Source organism: Condylura cristata, unplaced genomic scaffold (genome assembly GCF_000260355.1).
Source record: "Condylura cristata isolate star-nosed mole 26May11 unplaced genomic scaffold, ConCri1.0 scaffold00014, whole genome shotgun sequence".
NCBI lineage: Eukaryota > Metazoa > Chordata > Mammalia > Eulipotyphla > Talpidae > Condylura > Condylura cristata.
In genome coordinates this window covers 9,726,853-9,739,887 of record NW_004567115.1, presented here as the reverse complement: position 1 = coordinate 9,739,887, position 13,035 = coordinate 9,726,853, and the positions used below count along the sequence as shown (strand labels likewise).

The 13,035-nt window shown below is 34.2% G+C and overlaps 1 protein-coding gene across 6 annotated transcripts in view; it reads right to left on the bottom strand.

The window, feature by feature from the left end:
• The window catches only part of CEP70 (centrosomal protein 70kDa), a 62,840-nt gene that overhangs the window by 30,821 nt on the left and 18,984 nt on the right, over positions 1-13,035 (bottom strand). For all 6 annotated transcript variants that reach the window (XM_012724958.1, XM_012724959.1, XM_004682163.2 and 3 more), the window contains exons 3-8: positions 12,548-12,682; positions 11,724-11,814; positions 11,500-11,623; positions 11,013-11,193; positions 7,644-7,813; positions 2,818-2,874 (exon numbers count right to left, since the gene is read on the bottom strand). In XM_012724958.1, the coding sequence (XP_012580412.1) occupies positions 2,818-2,874; positions 7,644-7,813; positions 11,013-11,193; positions 11,500-11,623; positions 11,724-11,814; positions 12,548-12,682 (758 nt within the window). The remainder of the gene's footprint in view (positions 1-2,817; positions 2,875-7,643; positions 7,814-11,012; positions 11,194-11,499; positions 11,624-11,723; positions 11,815-12,547; positions 12,683-13,035) is intronic.

The window sequence follows — 13,035 nt, the reverse complement described above, 5'->3', positions numbered from 1 at the left end:
TCTGTATGCATAAATAAATCTTAAAAAAAAGATATGCAAATTATCAATAAGCATATAAAAAAGACACTCAACATTATTAGACCTTAGAGAAATGCATATCAAAAATGCAATGAGATACCACCTCAATGCACAGCACTGCCAAAATGTAAAAGACAGTGTTGATGAAAATGTGGAGAAACTGCAATCTTCATACACTGCTAGTAGAAATGGAAAATACAGCTATTTTTAAAAACAGATTGTTTCTCAAAATGTTAAACAATCAGTGTTATAATTCTACACCTAAGTACATATCCTAGAGAAATTAAAACATGTGTACTCAAATTCTTGTAAACAAACAGCATTATTCATGATAGCCAAACTAGTAACAACCCTCGTAATGTCCATCAACTGACAAAAGGATAAACAAAATGAAGAATTAGCCATCACTAGATTATTATTCTGACATTAAAAAAGGAATAATGCATGACTTATAGCTGATACTCAAAAACATTATGAAAAGTAAAAGCCATCACAAATGATCACATATTGTATAATTTGATATAGATTGATGTAAAATGACTAAAACAGGCATAGCCATAGGAAAAGTAGATTGGGCACTGTGTAGTGCACTGCAAGGGTGTGAAGTCACAGAGGAGAGGAAATAGAGTGTGACAGTTAATGGGTATGGGGTTTCTCAATGGGCTTATACACATGTTCTAAAATTGATAGTGGCACAACTGTAAACAAAGTCATTTTACCCAGCACAGTTAAACAGTGAATTTTGTAATAAGTAGATTATATCTCAGTTATTTTCAAGTTTATTATATAAATATATGTTAAGAAAAACTGAACAATGTGTTTTTAGCAAATACACACTGAATTTGATAAGCTTTTTGTCAACAATCAAAAAGGAAAGTTAAACAGTAAAATCAGAATTAACTGGCAAAAGTTTTTTAAATAATTTTTTTGTAGAATTTGTGTTTCTAACTTTAGATAGCTAAACAAACTTTTCAGATGAAATGGTAAAACAAATTATTTCAATTATGGTAACTTTATAGGAAAATTATGAGTCCACAACTGAAACAGATTTTATAAAGGGTGAAAAATATTCAATTAAGCCAACAAATAACCTGTAGGGAAAAAAGTTTCTTGTAATATCACCTGACTCAAATTATGAAAATTTACAACTACTTTTCTTGATCTGTAAATGAATTATGCATCCAATTAGTACTTTAGAAATGTCTTGTCTCAAAGTACTTTAAATGTACCAAAAAAGTTGCCAATTTAATGCAAAAAAAAAAAAATCAAACTTTGGCATATATGTTTTTGAACTTTATGTATCTAACAAAGAATAATTTCAGCTAGATAATAATTATTTTTATCACAATAGAAGGCGTCCCAGGTTAAGTTAAAAGTCCAGATTTATTGGATTTTTAAAAGTACTGTTTCCTTTCTTATTTTTCTTTTAAACTCTATTACATACTGAAAATATCTGTGTTGTTTTCTGAAGCAGACTGTGAAAAAAATCATGTATATAATATTAAAATTAGTATGTATGTGCAAATGCTATGTCATTGTGTGGAACTGATGAAAGAAACAAAACAATGAATTTAATGATTTTGTATATTTTGCCAATGCTTTCTGGTATCATTTTGCCTTATGGAAGAGTTACAAAAACTACTACTATTTAAGAAAATACTTATATTAAAACACCTTAAATTATTTGTTCTTACTTATCTTTCAGTTATGTGAGGTTAGTCAAAGACCACTGTTGTAAGCCTTACTCTTTTATTTCCTTAATTAGAATTGACAGTGTGTTTTAACCCTATATGCTTAAATTTTTCACTAAGACATTTTATCTTCATCTCATAAATTTACATGCTAATTATGTTGCACTTTGGAAGGCAGCTCATTTAATGCTAAGCACTTTGTGAATATACTCAATAAGTAACTAGACAATATCAGAACAAATTACAATACTTCCACAAAATAAAAGTAAATACTATTTCTGCTGTGAGCAAAACTTTGGCGATTTTTAAAAAAATATTTATTTATGCATACAGAACTGGGGTACAGGTCAGAGGTGTGGGGGCGATGAGAGGCTTCACCAGAGACAGAGTGGGGAGCAGAACAGGCAGATCAATGAAGTACACTGCTGAGGGGAGCAGCAGGCGGGTCAGGAGGCCTGCCACACCATGTGGGTCACCTCTGGGGCAGGTAGGGATCAAACTCATGCTGAAGTGGCTTTAGCTTCTTAGTGCTGTGCTTTAACCTGCTGCACCACCATGGAGGGCCCAACTTTGGTGATTTTTAAAAATAATATTTTAATATAAATGTAAAATACATTTTAACATAAATAGTAAGATACAGTCTTTAAGTCCCTTTATAAAAAAGAACTCAGGAATCTCCATGAAGTTCTAGCGCAGTGGGTTAGGAAGCAACACCATCAGCTGGCCACAGCCGCTTGGGGGTGTGGGGGGGGGGGTTGGGGGGGAGGTTTGATACCTGCCAGCCTGCCCTGGAGATGATCCACATGGCCGCAGACCTCTCCTGACCTGCCAGCTGCTCCCCTCAGCAGTGTACTTCCTCAGAGTGGGGAGCCTGTTCTGCTCCCCACTCTGTCTCTGGTGAATCCTCTCACTGCCCCTGCACTTCTGGCCTGTACCCCAGTTCTGTTTTCATAAATAAATCTTTTAAAAAAAAAAACTTCATAATTACAGATTAGATTTCCAAAGCACTATAGATTCAAAGGGGCACACAAACTTCGTGCGATTCATGAATAACTGGGTAATAACTTTAAACATTTTAATTTTTAATTTAATATAAGATTAATTGTACCTTTCCTTATGAAGTTTTCTGATTTTAGATTCATAGTAATCAATTAGGCAAAGCAACCTAGAAAAAAAGACAAACTGTGGTACTGAAACATTACATAATTTTTAAATTACAGTGATAAAGATAGACTGAGCAAGTTTATTAAAAATGAACATGATCTTGCCACAATTATATTAATCTATGCATTTTAATTTCAAGGTACAGTTTTAAAAATCATCAAACATTATCTCAATATATTAAATGTATATTCTCCTTGCCTCAACATTTCTACCTCTAACAATCATTCCCATGGAAATATTTGCCCAAAGTTCGAACTCAAGATGAACAAAGCTATTCATTTCACTCTGTAAGAATAAAAGAATAAAAACACAGAGCAATCTAAATATTCTTCAACATGGGGAAAGTTAAATAATGGAATATCCATATCATAGAAAACAAACCATTAGAAGAAAGAATATATGTTTATTTGTATGTCCTAATCATTGATAAGGGAAAATGTTGAGTAAGTACCAGTATTATTTTGGTTAAAGAAGTGTATGTCAATTTATATATGTATTGAAAAAGAACTCTATAGGTTCTTAGCTGGGGGATAATATCTTAACCTGTCAGGCAATGTTGACTGTCACGCTGACTAGTTGGGAAAGTACAAGACATTATAAGTTCATCAGTAAAACCGACAACTTCATACAATGAAGTTGTCTCAATCAAATGCCAAAAGCATGGCTGTTGTGAAATACTAGGAAGAACATACATCATAGCAAAAGTGCAAAGCAATTTGTACTATTTCTCTGTCATTTGGGAAACTTACCTATCTTCTTTTTCAGACAATAGTGCTTTTAATGCAGCTTCCTGGACTATTCTTTCTCTTCAAACTTCTCCCATTCTAATACATATCAGCTTTCATATTAATCCTGTAAATATGCTTTTGGTCTCTTTTATATCCTTCACATGTCCTCTCACTACCTGCTTTCTCTTTAAGCTACCATTCCATTTCTTTCCTTTCATAGCACATTTCATTCACATGCATGCATGATTGTCACCTAATATTACCTTCAATAAATTTAAGGAAGGACTTAACTGTAAAACTGGAAATTCTGAATAAGACAGTGGGAAAAATGGAACTTCTGAGTAAGGCAGAGGCAAATCAAACTGATAAGACAGTATGTAACTTTCTAATCTCCCTCCCCTTGAAATATTTTGCTAGTTATGCTGACATCCAAACATAACTCCCCTTCTGCCTCTTCATCTGAAATTTGAAAGTTCTCTAGAGTTTAACTTTCCTGATTTTTCCCAAACCTAGCTTGAGATCTGGTTAACTCAGACTCCTCTCTTTCAACATCGACAATCAATCAGTCTGCACAACTCCTACTCACCTCTACAAATATCTCTTCTTCCTTTTGGCCTAAATATCAGTCTGTTATCTCTTATCTGTTAACTTACTAACATGTCTGTCTGTGGGTCTAATTTCTTTGATCAGAAATTGAGATTATTTTTATCCTACAACATATAAAGTGGAACTCAAACTCTTCAACTTGGAGTTTAAGACCCACAAAGTTCAGCATATCTTTCCTTCTATATGGTCTCTTAAGACATTTACCATCACCATGCATTATAGGTTTCAGACTTTGTGGGCATTTTGCCATTACCAAATACATTCAGTTTTCCTGGTACCATACTTCTTTAAAATACCCTTTTCCAGGAAAGTGTAGCACTGCAAAGCTGGCCAAAGGTGATCCACATTGCATTGCAGACCTTTCCTGCCTCAATCGCTGCTCCCCTCAGCAGTGTACTTCATCAATCTGTTCCCACGGTCTCTGGTGAATCCCCTTACCGCCCCTATAGTTCCAGTCTGTACCCCAGTTCTGTATGCATAAATAAATCTTTAAAAATAAATAAAACAGGGTCCCTCCCTGGTGGTGCAGGGGGTCAAAGCACAGCACAAAGAAGCTTAAGCCACTTTCGCGTGAGTTTGATCCCCGCCTGCCCCGGAGGTGACCACATGGCGTGGCAGACCTCTCCTGGCCCGTCTGCTGCTCCCCTCAGCAATGTACTTGTCGATCTGCTTGTTCTGCTGCCCACTCTGTCTCTGGTGAATCCTCTCACCCTCCGCATCTCTGGCCTGTACCCCAGTTCTGTACGAATGAATAAATAAATCTTTTTAAAAACGATAAATAAATAAAACACCCTTTTCCTTCACCTCTTCTTATTAAAATTCTATAGTACCTAGTAATCTGGTTTAAAATTTAGCTCTTTCATGAAGTGTTTTTGGCCATATTCTATCTTCCTCAAAGGAAACTAAGCTCTCCTGCCAAATCAGCTTAGTGTCCTGTTTGCAGCATCATCAACACATACCGTTATCTAAGTATTTGACTTACTTGATTATGTATCTATCTACCCAATTAAACTATTAGAACTGTAATTGCAAAATTCATGGTTTTGCTACTGTGTTTGCCCTGTATTGCTTTGCCCAATCCCTCTAACTTTTGACAACAGTGTAATGACTATAACTTATGTATTTCCATTAAGGTTATTCCCAACTTTTAAGAGCTATGCCTCAAACTGAAATTTTTCATAAAAAAAAAGCAAATGAACATAAATTCATACCTAGCAGATGGTTAAAGGGGTCTTAATGCTTCTCTCTTAACCTTTCATAATGATTATAACTGGCTATTTTTATCCCCCCTCCTTCACCTCTTTACTATCTTCTTATACAGTATTGATATTTCTCCTTTTTTCTTTCTTATACCTATTATTCTTTCTTTGCTGCTGCTTATTCATACCATTGTCTCACGATGTTGTTATTCATTATAGTTTTTACTCTGCCCTTTCTCTTACTGCAAAAATATGAAAATTATGTGTATATAAGAATATAAGACTCACTGTCATGGAAAGTCTTGAAAACTGCAACTTTAAGCAAAATGATGTATAACGAAGGCAGATCTTTGAATAATATCATTTTGCTCAACATGGGCAGAGATTCTTTCTCAAAAACAGTATTAAAAATAACATTGAATGAAATCACATTATTGGAGTGCCTGCTATAGTGTGTGTATATATGTATGTATTATCTCTCAATTATAGAAAAAAATCTTAGGTTTAGCTGTTTTTCTAATGTATGTTGAGTATTTTTACATCAAAATAGAAAAACCTAACTAGCAAAGACACCCAGCCCTACTATGCAAGTACTGAGTTTAATTAAAATGTATTAAGTTTATATCTGTAAAGTGAAAAAAAATGCTACTTATTATGCAAAAAGAGGAGGCATGAATATCCATATTGCTCGTAATTTTTCAAGATAACCCAAAACATGGAATGTACATAGGAATTGGGGTTAGGAAGCCGGTAATGAAAACACAGTTTCTTTGAATTTAGGTAATTATAGCTTTGGTTTTGGAATTACATAATTTCATATATATTCAAAAGTAAATAATTAAAAAACACTCCATAAAATTAAACAACAACTGCATGTTTTGGATAGTCTGGTGACATGCAAAGAAAAACTTCAATTGATTTTAGAACACTATCCATAATGGAATTTAATATTTATACTGAAAAATATATCAATGTTAAAAATTGTCATAAAGATATTTAAATTTCATTCAGTAGACCTATAGCTAGCAGTAATTCTGGAATTTTTATTTTGAAACTTTATAAGCAGGATAGAGCAAATAAAAAATTTATGTCCTTAGCAATAAAATTTTTCAGTGTGAAAGAATTTTAAACTTAAAGTCAGAGAACAGAGGTCCTATGTTATCTTCAACTAGAAAAAAAATTGATTCCCCCCCCCCAGAAAGTAGTTCTAAATATTTTCCACTGGAAAATATGATGTCAATGACAAATCCAGTACCCAACTGTGGTCTCTGAGAAGCATTTCTGACTGAAAGGAACCATAATTCCTTTTGAGAAATATCTAATTTTAAATTTAAAATGTTTAATGTTCATTATTGCACTGACAATACCAGAAGCACAGTTCATTTTAGCATGTATATAATTCCATTCTTCAAAAAAGCTCTAGGGCAAAAAAAGTACAAGATGTACACTCCTGTCTAAAACCAAGAAAATTAAAAAGGAGCAACAGATTTTTTAGTCAAAAGATACAGTACTACCATGATAAAGTTCCCACTGATCAAAGACAGTATAGCTTTATTCGTGATCCCATGAGTGATAACATTAAAAAAAAAAAACAAGCCACCACAAATAAACAATCTTACTGCTTGTCATTAGAAATCACAAGTATCAAGCTCAGTTTTAGAAATGGAGATTAAAATGAAAAAACTGAGCACTGATCCTACCTTCTCTGTAACAAGCCACATAAGACATTTATTAATAGTCCCTAGGCAATAGGAAAGGTTGGTTTTTAAGTGGGGGAATTTCAGCAAAAAAAAAAAAGGAAATAAAATTGAAAAATCATGGCTTTGCAAGATTAACAGAAAGGTAAGATTGTTTCTACTTAATCTCCTGAACAATCTTAACACCCCTAACAGTGGCCCGACTAGACATTATGTGCCTCCTGATAGGTTATAAAACGCATAATTTTGCCAAAAATAACAGAATCTAAATTTACCACTACTTCTGGCTTAGAGGAAATACTGTAAACAGAATAAACCAAATGACATAGTAAGAAAGTGAAATAACAAATATATAATGTACTTTTCCAGGACAATTGACCAGTTTCTTTAGCATGTTAAAGACCAAAAAAAAAAAAAAGCAGAGAAGAAGGGTAAGAAAATTCCTCAAATTTATAAGATAGCTAATCCCAAGACAAAAAAAGTTCAGTTTTTAAAAAATATAGCATCTAGCTGCATATTAATTTATGTAGTAAACATTACTGTCTATCCAAGATGGTATGAGGAACTCTTTGGCAGAGATAGGAAAACACTCTGTTTTGAGTAGCAATGCGTTCTTCGTCAGCCTTTGTTAATCTATAGATATCCTTTTGCAAAGAAGCAATAGTTTCTTGTTGTTCCACTCGTTTTTTCTTATAACGCTGACATTTATCCTGCAAGAAATTTTTTTAAGAAACATAATTATGATGTGTATATTTAGGAGAAGCTGTCCTAACAATGTAGTGCATAGAGGCATCTTCACAGTTTCTATCAAGCTGCTTCACTCAAGAACTTTAGTGTTGAGGTTGTGTTTAATTGGGTTTAAATTCTAGGAGCATTAATGTCATGAATGCAAAAATTACATAAAATAGTTGTAAAGTGTGGAAAACATAGCTTATGATTGCATGACTATCAAGATTTTTATCATCGTATTGCAAGATCATCAATAAGTAAAGGATTACAAGTAAATCATAAAGAACTAAAACTCTTGACAAAATTGATATAATTTTACATGTAAGGTTTAAATGAAAACAATTAGGAATGACCAAGAATTAAGATCCTTATGTGATCAATGTGCTCCATATGGCACAGCAGACCTCTCCTGACCCACCTGCAGCTCCCCTCAGCAATGCACTTAATCAATCAGCCTGTGCTACTCCCTACTCTGTGTCTGTTGATTTTCTTACTGCCCCTGCACCTCTGGCCTGTAACCCAATTCTGGATGCATAAATAAATAAATCTTAAAAAAAAAAAAAAGCTACCCTTTACAGGACTTCACCAAAAAAAACCCAAATTAGCAAAATGTTTTTTCCCCCAACACCAGGTACTCACACCCTAATCTTTAATTCTATCTGTCTCACTCCACTGCAGATATGAACATCAGACCTCTTCTGACCAACTTACAAGCTAAATAGCAAATCTCTAGGGTCTGAAACAAATGTTTTTAACACCATAAATCATTTCTGACAGATGGAATTGCTTGATGGAAAAATGTATGTCAATGCATTCAAGTCACCCCTTACCAATGAACCCTCAAGCATCTTTCTTTGGTAAGCCCTGGTAAATTCATAAGTCTGATATTCTAACAATTCAGCCTTGCAATTATATATGCATTAACCTGTTTGAAAACAGGAATATCTTCCTTAAAAAAGGAATACTGGTCTTCCCCACCCTTAACAACTTGCCAGTCAAGGAGCCAGGTCCTTTAGAGCTCCTCAGGGCTGCACCCTCACATCAGTAAGTTGATCAGTTAAAGGGTTTCAAATTACCAAATATTCTGTATCTTAAAGCAAGGCCAAAACCAAAATCATAATAGAAAATTTTCTAAACATCCCTTCCCTTTAGAGGGATTTTATAATGTGCCATTCATGATGAAAACAACCTGATAAAGCAAACCTAAAAATATAACAAGGTATTTCATTAATAGGTAACAGAAACCTATTTGATCAAAGAATGATAGAGTCATCTGGAATTATGATCACAGCAGCAGGTTAAGCACTGCCCACCCCCAGTTGGCAACACAAATGAGGGCAGAACACCAACTACCTCTGTCCTCACACCAGAACACTCCTTAGTTAGTCCCAGAATTTATAATAGCTCATCTATCCTTCCAATGCTGCCAATGTTCAATGCTGAACATCTATTCCCTAAATGATGAGACATCATTTTTAGGCACCCTGAACTACTGGTACAGGTACATATAGCATTGTTTATATAACAGTTTAAAACATAAACTGTTTTAAAATAAGAACTTAATGTTTATAGTGATACAATCTTTGTAAAGACCTGCAATATCTCAGACAACTTAACTCTGGTTATCACCACAAAAACTATTTCTTTTAATCACAATAAACATCACAAAGTTTTTCTTATTGCCAGTTCCCTAAAAAGAAAACAAAACTCGTAATCACAAAGCATATTCTATATAAATATCAAGGTAATTTAATTCAAATATTCATTGAACATCTACTAATAAAACAGCACTTTTGAGAAACAAAATAGACAAAAATTTGCCCACAGAAGTTATACACCCAAAATTATATAGCTACATAAACCAGTGGCAGACTGGTAAAACTTAAAAAATCTTTGTCTCATGGAGATTGCATTCTAACAATGGAGGTATATAAAACAAGTATATAGCATATTAGGATTTTAGATGGTGGTTAAGTACCATGGATAAAACAAAGCAGGAAAGACAAAGTGATATATATTGGGGATGAAACTGCCAATTGTAAGTAAAGCAGTCACCAAAAGAATCCATGAGAAGTAGTAAACATCTGAATAAAGACAGAGAAGTGATAGTTTTCTTGGAAAAAGTGTGCACAGCAAAAAAAACAAAAAAGATCAAAATAGAAGAGGGCTCTGAGGTAAGGATGTTAAAGAAAAACGCTTACTGAAAAGCAGTAGCTTTAGTGTGGCTGGAGTAGAATAATCAAAGGGGACAAGGCATGGAGTTTCTAGTAAGACTATTAGACTTTCCTCTAAAAGAAAAGGGGAAGTCCTTGGAAAATACTGTGCTACTATGTTAACAGAACATTGAAAAAGGAAAAGTTGAGAGCCCAGAAACTAGAAGTGGAGAGTACAAGGATCACAGTGGAGATCAAAAGACAAAAGTTTGGGGAGGAATTCAGACTCAGCCTTGGACATCTGAAGTTCCAAATGCCTTTTAGAAATACAAAGAGATGTCAAATTGGCAAGTCTAGTATTAAGGGAAGAGGTCTGGGCTACAGATTAAAGTCAGATGCTATGAATTAAACTAAATCACCAGGAGAGTAAGGGTATATAGAAAAGAGAAAAGGTCTAAAGCGTGAGTATTGGAGAATTCCAACATACAAAAGCAGGCAAAAAGAATCGACAAAGAAAACGACCATAAAAATTAAACCAGAAGAGGCCCTCCCTGGTGGCACAGCGGGTTGAAGCACTGCACTGAGAAGCTAAAGCCACCTCCGCATGAGTTTGATTCCCGCCTGCCCCGGAGGCGAGGCGACCACATGGTGTGGCAGACCTCTCCTGACCCGCCAGCTGCTCCCCTCAGCAGTGTACTTCCTCGATCTGCCTGTTCTGCTCCCCACTCTGTCTCTGGTGAATCCTCTCACCCTCCGCATCTCTGGCCTGTACCCCAGTTCTGTACGAATAAATAAATCTTTAAAAAAAAAAAAATTAAACCAGAAGAAAGGACATTCTCAAAACTAAGCAAAGAAAAAATTTCAAGTAAGGAAATCTTTCTTGAAAGGGAAAGTAAAGTAAAGGCTTCTGAATCCAGTATCCATGTCTTGATTTAGCAATGTAAGATTTCTTAAGTTTTACCAATCTGCCACTGGTTTATATAGTCATATAATTTTGGGTGTAAGAAAATATTCTATAACCCAGTACCTGTAAAGATTTCTGCTCCTTTTGAAGATCTTGTATTTTATTCTGTTGCTGACAAACACTATTTAGGGATTCATCCTCTAATTCACCAATTTTGGATTTTACATTCTCCATAATTTGTTCCAAGTCATTAGCTCGTTGTTCCTGATCTGCTGCTCGGCATTGTTCTAGCTGAAGTTCATTTCTAATAAAAGACATACAATAATCCTTCTGTTAGTAATAAATCACATCAACAAACATTATCACTTAAATTTCTTTGTATTTCTAAATTAATTTCTAAAATCCCTTTGTATTCTTAAAATTTCCATCTTATAAAGGACTAGTGTTCTATTGTATACCTATGCTATTGCCAATTGATTTACCTATTAAAAATATTTCTAATAATTTAAAAGACTATCAAATTTCAAGATTCTTTTCAAAGGCAGTTAATTTTAGTATGCATACCACATTTACACAAACAATGTGAAAGAGGTTTTTTTCATTTTCTTACTTAAGTTGCTGATTAGTTTCGATGAGCTCATGGATCATTTTCTGTTGACATGCAGTTTCTTCCATCAATGTTTTCAAATTCTGTCTCATTCTTTGTGATGACGGTTTGTCAAAAATGATGAGCTCTACAATTTTTAAATGTTAACACAGACAGCAAAAACAAAGATAAGATAAAAGAAAAAGAAAGGTTTTATACTGCAAGATGCAAGAATCGGATCTGATTACCTTTAAGATCTGCCCTTTTGACTAGAGATAAAGGTCTTAAACCATGCATCATCAACAGAACATTTATGCTTTCCCATTCTGCTTCTTCCTGCTACAATTACAAAAGGAGAAAAGATTTATAAAATTTAAGATTTACTGTGCATATAATTTCCTTTGTTTTCAAAAAACAGAACTTTTTCTCTAAAAGTTTTTATATGAATTTTTATGCACATAAAATGATTAAAACAGATGTATTGTTTCTAATAAAATTCAGAGACTAGAAGATTGTGACTGAGCACAAATAACTACATTACACAAATCCAGCATATTCATACAAGGTCTTAGTGAATAAGAAAATAGTATCAAAAAGTACCTTATAATTCCAGTGAGCCAAATAGATCTCAGGTTTTTCATTTAACTGAAGCAGACCAGGCCTTGCTCAAAAGAAACAGCTTAAAACTAGGTTATACTGGCCCTTCCTGGTGGTGGAGCAGGTTAAAGCACAGCACTGAGAAGTCAAAACCACTTGAGTTCAATCCCTGCCCCGGAGGTGATCCACATAGGGTAGCAGACCTCTCCTAACCCACCTGCTGCTACTCTCAGCAGTGTACTCCGTCAGTAGGCCTGTTCTGCTCCCCACTATGTCTCTGGTGAATCCTCTCACCCCCTGCACCTCTGGCCTGCACCCCAATCCTTGTATAAATAAATAAAATCTTTAAACAAGTTTTTAATTCAGTATTTCCCAAAATTACTTTACTATATAACCCTTTCATAGTATTTTCTATATTTGCAGATATTTTGGCAAATACTGCAAGAAACACTGGCATAAGATATTTCAGATTTACCTGTTTTTCAGTCATTAGTTTACTTGATGATTCACTGGACTCCTGGGATTTACAGGCTGCTGGAGGTACAATTTCTTTTATAGAATCAATATTTTTTTGGTAAGTAGACGTTGGCAATATAGAATTTTCAGTTGCCTAAGTTAAAAAGAGAAAAGTGCAATACATGGCAAAATAAGCTATATTTTAAGAAATTATTACTCTTGGAGGGCAATATAGCCTTTTGTATATTAAAATTTTTAAGACTTCTTTAGAAGGTGATTTTAGGTATAATTAGATAAATTCTCTCTCTTATAATAGTGTTCTCTATATACAAAATGTGTTTTTTTTTTTACACATAATGAGAAAACCATTTGCTTTAGCTATAATAGATGTGAAAAGCACATACTGTAAACTGATGTAAAATCTTCACAAAATACTATTTGGGGCCTTCCCTGGTGGTGCCGTAGGTTAAAACACAGCACTAAGAAGCTAAAGCCACTTTTAGCATG